The 17,702-nt window shown below is 42.6% G+C and overlaps 1 protein-coding gene across 2 annotated transcripts in view; it reads right to left on the reverse strand.

The window, feature by feature from the left end:
- LOC130172235 (TGF-beta receptor type-2-like) overlaps nt 1-17,427 on the reverse strand; it is a 34,491-nt gene extending 17,064 nt beyond the window's left edge. The window contains exons 1-3 of one of the 2 annotated variants that reach the window (XM_056380800.1): nt 17,213-17,427; nt 9,445-9,589; nt 9,153-9,346 (exon numbers count right to left, since the gene is read on the reverse strand). In XM_056380800.1, coding sequence (XP_056236775.1) covers nt 9,153-9,346; nt 9,445-9,589; nt 17,213-17,321 — 448 coding nt within the window. In that variant the 5' untranslated portion in view covers nt 17,322-17,427. The other variant, XM_056380801.1, reaches the window with a different exon arrangement.
- Between the last annotated feature and the right edge of the window lie 275 nt (nt 17,428-17,702).

Raw genomic sequence — 17,702 nt, forward strand, 5'->3', positions numbered from 1 at the left:
ATTTATACTGTAAAGTGTTCCTCTAACCTGGTGCGTTATTAAAATCATTAATGCTTACATTACGAATGGACACAAAGCAGTTACATTAATGCACTTCGTATTTAACATGACCAACAGTTTAGAAACACATCTCAAGAAATAATAGAAGTAATGTGTGTTGTTAATGTACCGCAGAGCACCGGCCAAACTGTTTATGAACAGCTACACATGGCCTCTTCTTCACATGTTGCATATAGTTTTGCTTTTGTCCAGCTCGTTACTGTCTTCATAGTTTAAATCTGAAACGCAGCCATTCATCTGTCTTTAGACTTGCCGCTGACTTCATTCGGACCTCCTCTGTCATGTTGGCTGCCACGTGTCTGTTGTTTGTCTATGTACGGTTGAGTTGCAGCTCGTTTCACTGCCAGAGCGTCACTGCCCCCCTCATGCATATTTGATGCCCACGGGCTGCTTTCAGACAAGTCCTGCCATAAATGCATACCTCTGCCTTTATTGACAAAATAACGCTATAGATAATGTTTGAGGTCCTCTCATCTATTCCATTGTTGGCATATGTGCGATGCTATTGAAATGACAATGTATTCTCACATTGATACTGACTTTGAGCGAAAATAGCGTTGGTTAGCCTCGCCACTGTAGTTCACATTCACAATCCCAGAGCTGTCAACATTTTTCATAGCCTGATGTATTTGATGAAGAAACTGTTGGAATAATGTATTCATCCACTTAATCCTTGCATTTATGTTTCATAGGGCCCCAATTGTGCCATTTTACACTGATCCACCTGCACAAGCAACTATAGATCCAGCAGCATAAGCCATTTCATAACGGCATACTACTTTTCCTCCAGCGGCATATACCGTTTCGTGGCGGCATACAACTACAGATCGAGCAACAAAAGCTGTTTTCTACCTTTCTAGACCTCAGGGTATTTTATCACTATGATCTGATAACTTAAAATGATGTATGTATTGGTTACCTAACATAGATTTACTGTAAATGCCAACACTGATGTGAATCAACACAGGCAGTGTCCTACAGCCTCTCTGTCAGAAGGGAGCACTACAGGGTACTACACATGTGGTAACTTGTTCAAATTCAAAGCATTTAACAAACCCAGGGCTGTCAACATTTTTCATAGCCTTGATGTATTTGATGAAATTACAGTTGAAATAGAGAATTCCTCCATTTAATCCTAGGTCTAAAAGAGTGTAAAGGAAGTATATTAAAAGATCGATCTCTGGTTTTGTGAATTGATTTCGGATTATTCTAATGAAGTTAACGATGCTATCTTCAGCTCCCCTATCTGGGATGAGCGATACATGATAAATAAAATGTGAATAAAAATACAATGTGAACACAATATTTCAGCTGTGAAACACAAAAACACACTTTCAGACAGATCTTTTACTTTTATCACTTTCACATTTCATTCTGAAGACATGATACAAAACCTCATTAATTACATTCACAAAAAATAGTGCAATAGTAACATAAAGACATGCAATATTTCAGCTGTGAAACATAAAAACACACTTTAAGACAGGTGTTTTAAAAAACACTTTCTTTACTTTTATCACTTTGAAATTTCCCTTTTTGAAAAACCTGATATAAAACCTTATTTTTTCTTTTCTAAAACAAAATTTCCCTTCCCAGCATGCAACAGTTTCCCTGATTCCTTAAGGACCTGCATTATCAATATCTATGCTGCCACAAATCTAGACATCTAGACATTTCCAGTGAAATCGCTGAGCTTGTGCTCGCTTGTTTGCTGATCTCTGAAATGACTTTTTTCAGGGGCAGCAATAGCGAGTTTGTGTTGCGATCCACTCCCACTGTTTTTGCAAGCAGCAGCCACAGATTTTTTCTTTCTCATCACCTTAAAATTTTCCTGAGATACTAACTACTAACTATGCAATGCTAACTAACAGCATTCAGCAGGTTGGTTGCATGCACCAAAAAAAGGAATTGTATTGCTCCATTTGTAATTGAAACTATTGTTACCATCGAAATGACATTTCAGTAAATCCAAAAATCGCCATTAACATTCAATTCGTAGTTTCAAATGGTGAACATTAACTATCTATTGAAACACAGCTTTGAATGTTTGTTTTGTTTCCTATCTCTCTTGTTTGACTTCTCCCTCTTCCTCTTCTTCCTGCCATCATCTGAGGGTGAGCAGGGTGAGGAATCTGAGGAGGAGTCAGTAGAGGATGAGTTACTTAACTCGGGGGACCCACACACTCGACAGAGGCTGTAGGGGATGATTAATCATTTCTTACACTGATGTTTCTTGATACTGTATAGAGGCAACACAATAGACAGTTAGGAGACAGGTCAAGATAGGCAGTGCGGATGGACTGTGCGAAAGGGGATGCAGGTCACTAACAAAGTATGATTGCATACTGAAAAACAGTAATTATTGACTTACGTCGAGACAGTTGCTCTCTTAAGAAATCCCTGTCCTTGGTTAGCTCTCTGATCATCTCTTCCTGACATGCTATCTTTTGTTTGGCCAGCTCCAGCTCATGTTTCAGCTTTTGCAAACTGGGTTTGGTAGTGGAGAGCATTTTGGCACCACCTGTGTTTAGCATAGACAAATCAATTCAGGATTAATATTAATCTCTCATTTATGATGCCTTCCAGGGGTCCAATATACAGATGATTCTAAAACAGGGATGGAAATCGTAACACAAACTTAGTCACAGACAATTGGTGACATAGGCAACAATACTAAGCTAACTTTGCATCGCTATAGTTCTGCACATAGACATATATATAGATGCTGCATTGGCCGGTTGCAGAGATGTGTCAATTAAAGACTGGCCTGTAAACAAATATCTGTAAAAGTGGGAGTTGCAGTTTTTATGGATAAAAAAACACAACAATTTCAATGAATAATTTTTAATATTCAAGCTAGCTAGCTAGGTGTTTGTCTACTAACTAAAGTAAGTTAGTAAACACCCACTTATCTAGCTAGGTGTTCGCTAACTAAAGTTATTTAGCAAACACCTAGCTAGCTTACTAGTGCCAGCTTATTTTACTATAGCGTTACAGGTTACTTACCAGAAGAGTCATTGTCCGTCTCACAAGCTGTTTTTTTTTTCCAGGCCCAGATCGGGTTTGCACTCGACTTGGGGGGGAAGGGATGCTGACATTTTGAATGCAGAAGCATCTGTTTGTCACACGATGTGCGTCATTAACATGTGTGTTAAGCCATCGCCTGTTTGCATGAACCTGTTTTGCGTTTCGGCTTCATATACGATTGTTGTTATCACGTAAACTATTTCTAATCTAATAATTAATTTCAAAAACCTTAATTTAAAGCGTTACTGATTTTGTTTTGTTTTGTTTTCTCTCTGTGGACCAAAGAAAAGTTAAAAGGCGAAAGAGTAAGAAAGTTGACGGCAAATAAATGCTAATATTGCTCTATGTCTGCTGCATGTGTATATTGTTGACTAATGCATTAAATAGTCTATATCAACCTCACAAAGTCACAGTATGTTAGATGTACCTTCATCTTATTAAGCTGGAAAGGAGAGCGCACAAAAATGGCCCAAACTTTCTTGAGGTTATGTTTGCATTATACATAATTCTATTACACTACATGAACCACATATTTAAAAAGTGTAACATGAATAAAGTTGTTTGCCATCTTTCCTGAACGTATATCCTGATTTTCCTGAACGCCCTGCCTTTATCCAGGCTGGTATCACATTATGGTGTAGCCAGCCACAGCAAGGCTGGTAACACTGACTAAAGCTGAATCTCATACTCACTATTTACTTGCCATGGTAACAGTCCTGCCTTTACAACCCAGACTGCTTCATAAACAAGGCTCACCTCTCTCTAGGTCCCAACTCCCTCCCTCTAACATCTCTCTGCTGCTCTGTGTCTGTCTCTACTTCCTCATCCCATCGCAGTGACTCCTGTCTTTTAACCTTACACTCCTCTTCTTCTTTTCCTCCTCTTTCTGGAGATTAAAATGAGCCTGCTCAAGTCACTTCTCTATAAAGCAGCCTACTGTGTGACGGAACGACTGATACACTCACTGACGACGGGCCAAGATTCCACAGTTAAGGAGGAACTGTAAAATATAAGAATAAAAAACAGATCTTGGAAGATGGACAGAGCCACTTTTTCCTTTACTGCTCCACATCCGTCTTCTTCTCCTCTTCCACCCATGTCCACGATCAACATTGTGGACAATCAACATTGTGGACATGGGTTTAAGGAGATTTACGCCAAGATTTCCAGGAAAAACAGAGTTTTGACTCTGTACCTCAAAGCCATTCGAGTTACGTGCCAAGTGGTCACATGCTGACACTGTCTGCCTCCCTCCTCTATTCTAATCCTTTTTTCCCTTTCCATATATTTCTCTTCTCTTCTTTTTCTTCATCATCATCAAAATAGAAACACCCCCTTGGCATCAAAAATCCCTACCTCAGGTCACGAGGAACACTTCATTCATCATGAGGGATGCCAAAATAAGCCATGAAAAGACTTGGAGGAGCTCAGGCGACATCTGTGCAGAAACAGACTGTGTGAGGAAAGGAATCCATGTCAGACATGAATTAGTTCTACCTTTGTCTCATTCCTCACATAGCATGCCTCCAAGCACGTAAAACCGACTCTCACCATAGCACAGCTGTGAATACAGCACTGAGGCAAACAGCATGTTACTGCGACAAGGCAGTATTTACTATCAGTGCCTCCCTTCCCACTGAAACTGGTTCACAAGCTCCAAAACACATGTGTAACTGACACTGTCTGAGAGGCGGCGTTAGTCTGCTGCAAATCATCTTTACAGGATCTGAATCAGAAACGTCTGCTGTGTCACAGAGGTCCAGGTCCAGAGAGGGGTCATCTCTGATTAGGTTTCTGGTGTCGACACAATGACAAGTGTAGGACGTCAGAGAGAGGATTCAAGAGAAGTAAAATGTTAGATATGAAATGTGTCAAATGGATTTTGTCCAATATGATATATATATATATTTGAACTTTAAAATGTGCTGTCTATGCTGAAGCAACATTTTTGATTGATAGCTGCATTCATTTCTTTGTTAGCCACTTGGAGGCACTGCAACAAGCTGTAAACACTTTATTTTTTATTTACACATCCAGCACATACAGACTAACATTAACCTTCAATTAGCCGTCATGTTTCTGTTCACCTGACTAGTGTTAATCAAATATTCACTCTCCTTTTAGCTCTTGACTACGCCAGAACATCTGGCCCTACTGCTACATACAATGGTGAATATAAACTATATCCACCCGTCAGGACTTCAGTAACTTTGTGATGTCACAACAAAGTCATGCCCCATGCCACACCCACCTGGAACCACTATCCATTGCAGGATTTTGTTTCTCTGAGTATTTACCTGAAATCTGCTATATATATATATATATATATATTTTTTTTTTTTTTAATCAGAAAACTGTCAGCCAATCAGAAGAGAGACTCAGAGCCTCCTCTCTTCTGATTGGCTCACCGAACTGTTGTCGCTTCAGAGCTTCAGAGAGAAGATGAGAGAAAATGAGAGGAGATGTAAAACTACACTTCGATGGTTTTTGGTTCTTAAAACCACAAATATATCTTCTTATAGATCAACGCTTCAAATAAAACACAGGAGAAGAGGAAAATATGCAGCTTTAAGGCTTCATTTTGTCAACAGCTAAGGTCAAGGTTGACAGAGCTTAAAAACTGTGCTCTCTTCATTAGGTACATTAGGACACAGCTGTCTCTCACTTTGAGCAGCTCCGATACAGAGACAGAGAGAACACAGCACATATTTCCCTAAATACTGATTTTCTAACAGACTTCTCCCTGAGCCGTCCATCAGAATCTGGGAACACAACGTTAACTCCCTCACAGCGACATTTTCAACACATTATGATTCACAGAGACACACACACCAGAGTCATGCAATAAACCTCACGCAATCAGTATTACAGGCACGTCATAAGAATGTAATGCTGGGGAACAACAATGTGAGGCATTCGTAGAGGAATAAGCTGTGGCAGTGGTCCAATAAACAAACGAGAACTTCCTGCTGCATGTGTCCTCAATGGGAGGAAGGAATCACGGCCCCTGTCCTCAGGGCTCTTAATGTGTGTTTGTGTGTGTGTGTGTGTGTGTTGTGTGTGTGTGTGTGTGTGTGTGTAGGTGTGTGTACGTGTGTGTGTGTGTATGTATGTGTACGTGTGTACATGTGTGTACGTGTGTGTGTGTGTGTGTGTACATGTGTGTGTGTGTGTGTGTACGTGTGTGTACGTGTGTGTGTGTACATGTGTGTGTGTACATGTGTGTATGTGTGTGTGTACATGTGTGTGTGTACGTGTGTGTGTGTGTGTACATGTGTGTACGTGTGTGTGTGTGTGTACGTGTACATGTGTGTACGTGTGTGTGTGTGTGTATTTGTGTGTGTGTGTGTGTGTGTGCGTACGTGTGTGTGTGTGTACGTGTGTGCGTGTGTGTGTGTGTGTACGTGTGTGTGTGTGTGGTGTGTGTGTGTGTGTGTGTGTGTGTGTGTGTTTAAATGTCTATTTCAGGCCTAAGACTTGGTTTTAGTTCCAAGGCTTCCCTTTATACTGTTATTATACAGTGGTGTTGTCTCATGCTGATTAATACTTAGAAAGATCAATAAGTGGAAGAACAGAGTGCATCAGTATCACCTACTGACCAGCAGTCAAAATCCAACTTGTTCACGGACACAAAGTCTGAGGCAGCAGTTACTAAGAGCCGTTAACTTCACACTAAGAGTTTGTTATTTCTGTTAGTGCGGCTGTGGTAATCTCATCCATGTTTAGTGAGGCAGCTCCCTCAAAAGCTCTGATTGGTTGACTAATTCTCTGAAACAGCCATCAATGGGCTAAAGTCCAGACCTGTTTGAATCACTGAACAAACATGTAGGTGGTGATTCAGGGTCCAGGATTCCTAGTTGTTTTTTGTCTCTTCAGTTTACAATGAAGCTCGCATATGTCATCCGCTCTTTGAACTCTGATGCAAACTGGGAGGTGTCACTGTGCAGACATGACCACCTGACGGTTCATCCAGCTGAAGGATGTCTGTTTCAACACTTGGCCTCCCACATCATTTTCAACTCACAGTTTAGTGGGGCAGGAGGAGGAGGACTCAGATCTGCCTTAATGATACTGTAACAAAGGAGGAGAATTAAAGAGCTACCTCATAACAGCAGACTGACTCTACCTCACTGTCACTCTCTACTGTGGTGTTCTGTGTCTTCAGGGCCTGTTCACCATGTGCTGGAGATGTTTCTGATTTCAGTAAAACACAGACAGGAAACCATATGTCTGAGCTCTCCAGCGTGGCAGGCCTACACAGCCACACACACGCACACACACACACACACACACACACACACACGCACATACACACACATTCATACACATTTACAGGCTGAGACACACAGCCAACTTTTCTTCTCAGCGTTGTGAGAGGCAGCAGCCAAACGCACACCAGCTGAGTGTCTGTAACCAAACCGAGGATTCCCCCAAACGCTGTTTACGCATGACGCAAACACTGTCTTTCCACTTCCTGTTTGTGATGTGAATGTGCATTCTTTAGTCATTACAAAAGACAGTAGCGAAACCCCCCCCCCCAACAAAAGAAAAAAAGAAACACCCACAACTTCTCAAATGCATGTGAACAGCTTTTACATGCAAGTGTGGAGAGAGAAAGTCAGAGGAGGAAGTGAGAAAACGATAACAAAGAGGAGTAACAATTTATTGATAAGTGAAAGAAAGTAGTAGCAGCAGCCAACAAGTCGCTGGATAGTTGATGGTTACTCATTTACAGCTGAAATATGAGGAAGCAGAGCAGCTGTATTGTCCTGCTTTGCAAATATTAGAGACTGTACAGCTGAGTGAGCAGATAACATAGTGATTTCATGACTGGTGGACCAGATGTGAAAAACCAGCTGTGTAAACGACGTCAGAACAGCTTTTACATGCCAGTGTGCTGTTGTTTTCATGCATGTGGGTGTAACCTGTGTAGGCAGATATATCAGATTAATCCTGATAAAGGCCTATTTATCTAAAAGATATATTCCGTATGATTCATATGGTTGTCAAATGGTGATGGTATCTGACAAATAAATATCTGTGTGTGTGTCACAGCCTCATATATCTAATTGATATATGAGTGATAAAGTTCCATCGACTCCAGGAACTCTCACTGTCCCTTCATACACACTGCAGTTTATTTAGACTCAGTTCAACATAGATCATTTAGCTGCTGTAAAGACTCCTTAACAAACCAAATGTGTAGTAATCCACAGCTAAAAATAATCTCCAACAAATGCAGCTGTTTTGGGAAATGACTAAGCTTTAAAAAATAAAAAAATACAAATAAATATATATATATTTGTGAGCAGGTTTAAACAGATGGGGTAGGAATCTATTGAGGATGGACTAACACAGTGTTCTCATTTTTTCATGGGATTTACTGACAATAAGATAAATATGAAGTGATCACGTTATCCTTTAAAGCCGTATTAATGTTTTTTTTTTTTAGACTTACCTACTGACAAATTAAGCAGACATGGAGCAACATTAGTATTCATGTGGAGCGGTGTTTGTGTCCAGTATTCCCGCTCTTTTAGCTCTGTTCTCAGCTGTGTCCCAATTCAGGGACGAAAGTGTGGCCCTTCGTAACAGTGGTACACGCCGCTGTGACACAGTCAGTCTTTAAATGCAACCTCCCTCTGAAGGATGGGACACAGCTTTGTTCTCCACCGGCTCCTGAGAGAAACATCTGGCTCTTTAGCTGCTCAGTGCTCCACTATGTTCACCAGCTGATCTCTGAATTTGGCTGTCTGCTGTTTTCACTTTTGTAACAGTGAGATTTCAATTTTAGATTGTTATGAAATTTATAAAAATGTATAAGATTATCAATTGTATCTATTTCCCCTTGCACGGTGGTGCAGTGGTCAGCACGGTCGCCTCACAGCAAGAAGGATCGGGTTCGAACATTCAAACCTTTTCATGTTCTCCCTGTGTGGGTTTCCTCTGAACACTCTGGCTGCCTCGTGCAGGTTGATGGGTGACATTCAAAATGACCTAAATAAAATAACGGGTTGTATAGCGTAGCTTTAAACTCATACAGGAAGTTGGTTTTGTGAACTCACTGGGGGAGAATAACAGCTTGTTGTTACACTCGTCCTTGTCGGTGCAGGAGCAGAAGTGAGCCATCCCACTCGTTGTGTTCTTCTCCTTCATCACACAGGTGGAGCTGTTGTAGTCATCTAGCATTACACCATACAGCGGCTTGGATGGGTTGTGGCAGAGGGTTTCTATAGAGAAGCCCGTTTCGTTCCTCCTCCTGCGACAGACGGACAGAGACGGAATCATTAATGTAACCCGAGCAGCTGCTGTCTTGTAAATCACATTGGCGAGATGAAGCTGCTTGTATGTACCTACCAGATCGCGACACAGACCTCACTGCTCTCCGCGCAGATGGATGTGATGGAGCAGTTGGTCATGCAGGTGCCTGTGCCGCTGCACGAGGACAGCTCCACATCACAGAACTTACACAGCTGCCTCAAAGGGTAAAAGTTTGGCATACCTGCAGAGTGCACACACATACACACACACACACACACACACACACACACACACACACACACACACGCGTATCCATCAGGTCGGTTTCATGTTTCAAGTACTGAAATCTTCAGTCTGACCTGAGGAAGAAAAAATGGAACAGAAATACATCCACTGACTGAACTGAGAGCTGAGACATCAACAGTGTGTCACAGTACAAAAATTCCAGTATTGGTCACTGGTCCGCAGCACAATCTGTCTGTAATTATACTACTACTATTTCACCCACTGTTAAATTGCTTTGTGCAGCTTTATCCCTTGAAGACCAGATGAGACGTTTAAGCATAGTATATATTTATGTCAATTTTAAGACATGTGACTGATAATATCCATTGGGATTCGCTGAAATTCGTGTCAGGAAGGTGAAAAACATCATAGGAAATAGCCACAAAAAAGTTTTTAAAGTCGCAGTTCGGTGAATGGCAGATGACCTGAGCAAGGGGAGCGATGTTGAAGCAGATTAAAGCAGTTACCTGGATAAAAACATGACTTAGAAGATTCAGACACTGACTTCAACCTGCTAATCTGCTAACCAGCTAGTCAAGGCTCAGGGTGAGAGGCATGAAGGAGGAGGAGGAGGAGGAGGAGAAGGAAGAGGAGGAAGATCAGTGAGCCAGTATCTACGCTAAGCAAAGGTAAAGATTCACCTGATGCAACGCTGTCACTAAAACCTTTATTTCTCAGCCTCTGAAGCAGATAGCGGCATGAAATGAAAACCATTTGAGACCTTAAATATTTCAAACATGTTGTTTGAACTGAGAATGTTAATAAATGCGCTTGTTTTTCCAGCCATATACAGTTTCTAAGGCAAAGCCAGTGATTCACAATAAAAGTCAAAGGTTTAAGCTCTGAAATGTTTTTTATTTAATGTCTCTATCTGCTTCACAGACTGAGTAATAAAGGTTTTAGTGAAGTAGTGAAGTTTTAGGTTTTAGGAGGCTGTTCTGAGTCTTAAGTCTTAATGGATTAAGTCTTTGAAACGAGTCCAAATCAAGAGTCAAATCTAAGTTTTTGCAATGGGATCTAACTGGTTTGCAGCTACGTGCAACTTGTTCAACAAATCAGTGAATTCTTCTTGCAAATAACTGAAGTGACACATTAGAGCAGGCATGTATGACCATGTAAACTACACACTGTACAACACACAGCAGCTTGGAACCACACGAAAAGAATCAGCTTCCAGGTCGGGACCATAAACGGCCGTCAACACAGACAACCACAACCTGGGCATCACCTCCACCAGGCTTCGCAGCATGTGCCTGGATCAGCCACCTCAAATGTGCTGGATGGGACCTGAGGAAACCATCAAGTCATACAAAAATAGTCCAAGACCACACTAAACCACTGAGACAGGCAGCCGCAGCTGAATCAATAGGCAGCTTGTGCCAAGCTACAACCATTTCTTAGATCAAACCACTTTAGACACATAAACCAAAACCTCATGGAGTCTCTGAAATGACTGCAACAAGGATTTCCTGAAAGATCTGAACTGATGTGAATGCTGGAGATATCCTGGAAGTAAGAGATGAATGGACAAATCGGTGAAATGTGAAATCAAATCTAAAAACACGAGTAACATGACTAATGTGGCTCATTACAAACATTATAAGGCGATGATAGTTTATAGTTGAAATAAAAATTCATTATCCTGCTTGAGAAACAGCTGTTTACACCCATTTCTGTCTTCACTTCTGCTTTATAATAAAGGAGTAATCAGCCTTGGTATACACTTACATTGTTTGTTATCATCACTCTGGCAGGCTGGAGGGTATAGCATGCAGTACAGTCTGTTGCGTGCTGCCTGGGCTAGCTGCATAATCAGAAAAATCTTATCCTTGTCTTTCTCCTTCGCATGACTCATACTGCCTACACCTCTCTGGTCTCCCTCTGCACTGTGACCTGTTCAGACCTGCCTCTTGTGCTCCAAGCCCACTGCTTGCAAGCTTAGGAGAGGCTGTGTAAAACAAAAACCCCCCAGTTAACCATGTTAGCCTGTGTAAGTCTGAAGTTTACAGAGCTTAACAATTACTTTTTACACCTCATTTCTCTGAATCTAGAAAGGGAGTGAAGGTTTCTCCATATGGCCTTTGTGTCCAAATAATCCTGACTGGCTGGGTGGGATGTGTGCTCTTTGTACATTGTTCAGGTGTTGTGGTGCAGCAGGGTGGCTTCTGCTGGGAGGTCTGAGTTTAAGCCTCCATGTCGCCAAGCGTCTGCCCCTGGTTGGGCTGGAAGTCCTGACTGCACCCGGGCTAGCAGCTGTTAGCTTCTTTAGCTCAGTGCAATAATTCACTGAGAGTTTCTGTCTTCAATCTTTCTGAAGAAGTCAAATGCGTTCTTAAGGTTTACATAAAGTAGAGCCTACCACAGCAGCAGTTACTCATTTTAACACTTTGTCATTGGCTCGTGGTAATTAGCCCCGTTAGCTTTAAAGGCTCATATAGTCTAAAGGTCTCTGTCCATGTGTTGTTTGATTATAGATCAGGTCTAGGTTCTATATTAATACTGTGAAAGTATCAAAGCCTCAGTCCACAGAGAAATGCTCACAGCCTGTATTCAGAAACTGAGCCTTAAAACCAGCCGTCAGGACTTCTGGAACTTTGTGATGTCACAACAAAGCAGTCACCGCCCTCAGCCATGCCCCAAGCCTTGGACTTGGACCTTGCAAAATTTGGTTTCACTGAGTGTTTACCTGAAATCTGCTACATTTTTATTGGGTCACTGAAAAAACAGTCGGCCAATCAGAAGAGAAGCTCAGAGCCTCCTCTCTTCTGATTGGCTCACCGACCTGTCGTTACTAGAGCTCCAGAGAGAAGCCTGAGAGAGGAGATGTAAAACTACAGTGAGATGGTTTTTGGTTCTTAAAACCACAAATATATCTTCTTATGGATTAACGGTTCAATTAAAAAATGACAGGTCCATTTAGTTTTACCAGGACACCGCTGCTCCTTCCAGCTGGTGCCACTGGCCTTGTGGGAGATGGTGTTTGTAACGTGATATGTTTTAGGGCTGGATTTTATCAAGAATGTCAGGGTGGTTTGTATTTAGACTGCTTCATCTGATCTCAACATCTTCACTGTTTCTGTGACAACTGGAGCCTGACAGTAAGTGAAATGTTTCTATAATACAGTTTCTAGTATTGTAGTTAGGAACTTATGCTAACATGAGCGGCACTGTGATCAATGGAATAAGACATTATTATAATTTCAATCACTTGATTTGATAAAAAAAAAAAAGAATTAACGATGGGAGGACTGATCCCCGCTGAACACAACTTGTGAAGCATGAATGAAGCAGCTGATTACTTGACTGACTGCAGCATCTCAGATGACCCCTTTACTTATTATCCTCTGTCGAACTCTTCATTATAAACAGTTCGGATAAACATCTGGCTCAGAGATGGAGGTAGCGTCCGCACTAAGAATGTCTGACGTGACAGATGCCAACTTCACCGTGATGAAAGGAGTCGCTCTCTTGCAAACAACAACAACAACAACAACAGCCCTCACACGTCTGAAATCCAAGATGTAGACAAAATAAGTGCATGCAGTGCAGTCTGTGCTATCGTTAAATCAGCTGACATGGCAGCATGTCTGCAGACCTGAACCGTAGACCCCGACTAGAGGAGAACTTCAGCTTTAACACACATGAAGTCTCATTATCCTCCCTATATATGAAGAACTCCCTCCTGTTGGGTGGGTTTATATGGGTGTGTGTGTGTGTGTGTGTGTGTGTGCACGCTGGCTTATTCATTTAACACAAAGCACAGCTACTGTAACATACTTTCATAAGAGTGTGAATTAGCAAGGCTCTAAAACAACCACACAACCACTAATAAAACCTGTGCATGTTAACAGGTTAGAGCAGCCACACAGCCTCACTGAGACCCGCAGGGTGAGCGTATTTTTCACACCTGTGATGCACTGCTCTCAGCAAAAACAGACAGTTACGTCTGTTGAGTCATATTGACATCACACCAGGAACATTACATAAACTGACACCTTTCACTGTAGTTTCACAAATGAGGATGGAAGGAACGTGGAGCATCCTGTGAGAAATACACAGATACTTCATCTTTTGGTATCATCATCATCATCATCATCATCAGGACATTGAAAAGATTATATATTTACTGTTTTCAGAGCCAGAATTCAGACTTTTCAGGCTCCATATGAATGACATTAATTAGCACGTCAGCTGTTCTGTATGTGTTTCAGAACATGTTTTACAAAAGAGAAGAAAGAGGAGAAAAGAAAAACACCGCTAAATACCCTCATGACAAAGTAAGATAGCTGTCTTAGTCAGAGGTTGCAGCGTTAGTCTGAAGGTCCAGTGCAAACTGTGCATGAAGGTCTATGGTGGTACAGTATGTGGGCCATTGTACCAGCTGCTAAAGCACTTTGACTTGCTCTTTTATTGCTGCTGCACTGTTTCCTGACCCCGGTCCGTGTGCAGGAATTACATTGTGAAAACACAAGTGACCTGAGTGCGTCACAGGAAGGTGGAGGAGGAACGTGTGGACTGTCATTAACCGTTCTCCTGACGGCTCCTGAAGGGGCCATAACCGAAATGTGAGATTTCTCCTTCTCCTCCTGTTACAGCAGGAGGGAAATCATGCTACCGTGACCTGCTCCCGTCTGACACGCAGACCAGTGGATCACACTCAGATTAAGATAAATCATGCTCCAATCCAATCCTCTAAATAACAAAACAAAGCTGTTTTCTGAAATGACAAAGCCAATATAAGGTAAGATAACTATTCACAGTGGAATCAAAGCTCTCATCTAACGCAGTTTATTTTCTCAAAATGACAAACTATTCTTCGGATATTGGTGGATCTCAATCTCAGGCGCTGAAGCATTTAAAATATTTGAAAATGATCCATCATGGCGTCCTCTAACCTGATCGAAATAACAATAAATCTGCTTACAAATAATGCAAATTCCAATGCATACTTATTTTTATGGAGCTCCTCCTCTCTTTTCCTTTCCCTCTTCTTTCCAAACCTCTGAGGATGTGAGCTCACAGTGGACGGGGGGGGGGGGGGCAAACAGGAAACCTGACTCCAATTTATCACCAACATACAGGAAGGACTGCTCCAAACTGCTCAGATGTGGATGGAAAAAATGAAAAATCTACACCCCAGGTACACATGAAAAAAAAACTATAGATCTGATACCAAGTTTTCCAAATGATCTTAAACTGTCTTTCCAGGTGTGTCTGCATGTTTAAAGTAGGATGGTTTAAAAAGCATTAACCCCCCCAAACAGATAGATGACACGTTTCTGGAATGATGCTTCTCTCTGCTCATTAAAATGAGGGGAGACAACTGGCGAGAGGCAGCACAGGGCCACATAACTGGCCCAGCAGGAGGCTCGGCTCGCTCTCTGCTCCTGAAAGTTATCCTCCCACTTCTCTAACTCCGTCTTAATCCACCATCTTGACCGTAATCCTCTCATGCCTCTCGTCTTTATCTCCCTCCTTTAGCCTTTCTCAGGTTCCCTCTCTCTGCCACCACCTCCATCCCTCCTTCTTCTCTCTGATCCGGAGACTCAGCGAAGCGATCTGAGAGGAGGGGAAGTCGACTAATATGGTGAAAAATCAAAGGGGAACACTGCAGAGGGGTTAAAGTGAGTGACCCCCTTCTCTTCTCTGCAGCCCACTAAAGTAAGTGTAAACACAGTAGGAATCAGGACTTTGCAGGACACACACACACACACACACACCCAGACACACACACACACACTACTCCTTAAGAAGGGCCCATCAACACAGAGAAATATGACAAAGTCTCTGTGTCAGTGATAAAGTCGTCCTACTGTTCTCCCTCTCACCCCTGACTTCTGTTTGTCATCTTTAAAATAGTTTTCGTTTCGACACACTCTTGGCTCGGCACGAGGATCAGGAAGTGCACGAGCTCGCGGCGGCCTCTGCCCTGACACGATGAAGATTCCCTGGAAAAAAGGAAGGATGAAGGAACCTTCCTGTGACGGCCCATCCAGCGGATGGTTGTCGACATCAATTCAAAGCAAACAGAGACAGAATAGATAAAAACAATAGAGTCCAGTTCTGCTGTTTGTGTAACCGACATGTCAAGCTGCTCTGGCACTGGGAGAGTGGTGAGCTGCTTCCTCCAGTCAACAGCAAGGAGTGTGGGTGTGTTAATGTGCACTGGTGGTGGTGGTGGGGGGGGTCATGTGGGTGGAAGCTTATATGTCTTTTTGTGCTTACATGAGTGTCGGTGTGTGTGTGTGTGTGTGTGTGTGTCTATTTGTGACACATACAATGCAGCACGACCACACAGTCTTTCTGGTATGTGGGACTTCCAGGTTCAAAATAGGCCCCACCGTGGGAGGAGGGCAGAAACAAACAGCAGGGAGAGGGGCAGAAGAAGAAGAAGGAGAAGGAAAGGAGATGAAGGGACGACAAAAAAGTTTACTTCTTGTTTTCATCTGAATGCTGTGCTCACTCTTACCACCTGTCAGCAAGCGTGGGGAGGTTTCTGTGGTTTACTGGTGTCACAGTTTGTCACATGGAAAGTGGCCAAGTCCGTTATACTGCCACTGTTCACACATGGAGGGAAAGGCTCAGACACATCATCCCTAAAACACTACGATCATGTAGGAACTAATCAGTACACTGTTTAAACCTGCTGAGCTTCATTTTAAACTCTAGTGGAGATCTAAGTGTTTCCAGAGATACCAGATATGTGTGGCTGAATATTTGGCAAGTGTGTGAAAGAGATGCAACACGGCCATAAAATCAAGAAGTCTTTCACTCAGTGGAAACCTCATGTAGGTTCGATACCTGGGACAAGTCAAATATAACTAACACTGTATGATACTGAGATTTATTCCTGCACTTTGATGAAGTTGGAGAACTCAAAAGAGATATCTTAAGAAAAGCTGACATACTTTGACTTTTAGTTTATGAGTTCAGCTGCAAAACCACTACACCCTACAAGTCCCATCATGCAACTCAAAGAGTATTTTTCATTATAAACCCAGTCAGATAAATGCCCAGATCTTTCATCATCCTTGCCCCTAGTACATAATCACACCGGGTTTCTGTTAAGAACCCCTTATGACATCACCAGCTCAGAGGTCAAGAGACAGGAGCTGCAGGAGAACACATGAAACCCAAATGTGAGGATGTTAAAGTTAGACAAACTCACTGTTACCGTCAGACTAAATACCTTGGCAGTAGTTTAATAAGTCCATGACTGCGGAAAGTCTTTTTTCTGCAGTGAAAGTTTATCTCATAGTGGAAAAATCTTTCTAATCTCTACGTGGAAACACACATGTGCTGTTCGAACCAGGCGCTACAGTGCGCAGATGTCAGAGCAGCCAGCAGCGAGGAGCGACGCTGAGCCGTGTATCAGTCCGCAGTATGAGTCACCTGTTGCGCCTGGCTGTCCTCTCTCTCTCCGGAGACCCCTGCGTAACGCGCTGGAGGTAATGCTCCCTAAGTCCGGTAAAACTACAGAGTCTGAGTCTGGTTCTAATGCACTGACATTAGTGAGGACAGTAGTGAGGTCGTGGCAGTGAAGACGGCGCTGATAAAGTTTAGGATATGCGCAACTCACCGGCATTCCCGGTCTCCAGCAGCAGAGTGAAGAAGAAGACAGACAGAGCTCCCCGTAAAGTTAAAGACCAGCGCTGTTCCTCCATGTTCCTGTGTCCGAACACTGTCATTCACATTAAAGGTAAAGTTAAAGAGAGTCCAGAGGAGGAACGGGTCTGGTGTGTCCTCTGTGCCGCTCCACTCCACTCAGCAGCTGGAGACTGACTGCTGAACCATCCATACACACACACTGTGTATGACAGGAAACCGGAGGAGGGAGGGAGGGGAGGGAGGACTCTCTCTCTCCTTCCCTCCCCTGTGTGCGTGTGTGCGTGCGTGCGTGCGTGCGTGTGTTTGCGTGTGTGTGTGTGTGTGTGTGTGTGTGTGCGTGTGTGTGTGTGTGTGTGTAATTACCTATCCAAATAGTGGAAATCGGAACAGTAAACAGCTCTGTATACAGTTACATAAACTCAGGGCCATGAAATGTTGCCAGGCAGCTTCCAGCACCTTCA

Source organism: Seriola aureovittata, chromosome 7 (genome assembly GCF_021018895.1).
Source record: "Seriola aureovittata isolate HTS-2021-v1 ecotype China chromosome 7, ASM2101889v1, whole genome shotgun sequence".
In the NCBI taxonomy this organism is placed as follows: Eukaryota; Metazoa; Chordata; class Actinopteri; order Carangiformes; family Carangidae; genus Seriola; species Seriola aureovittata.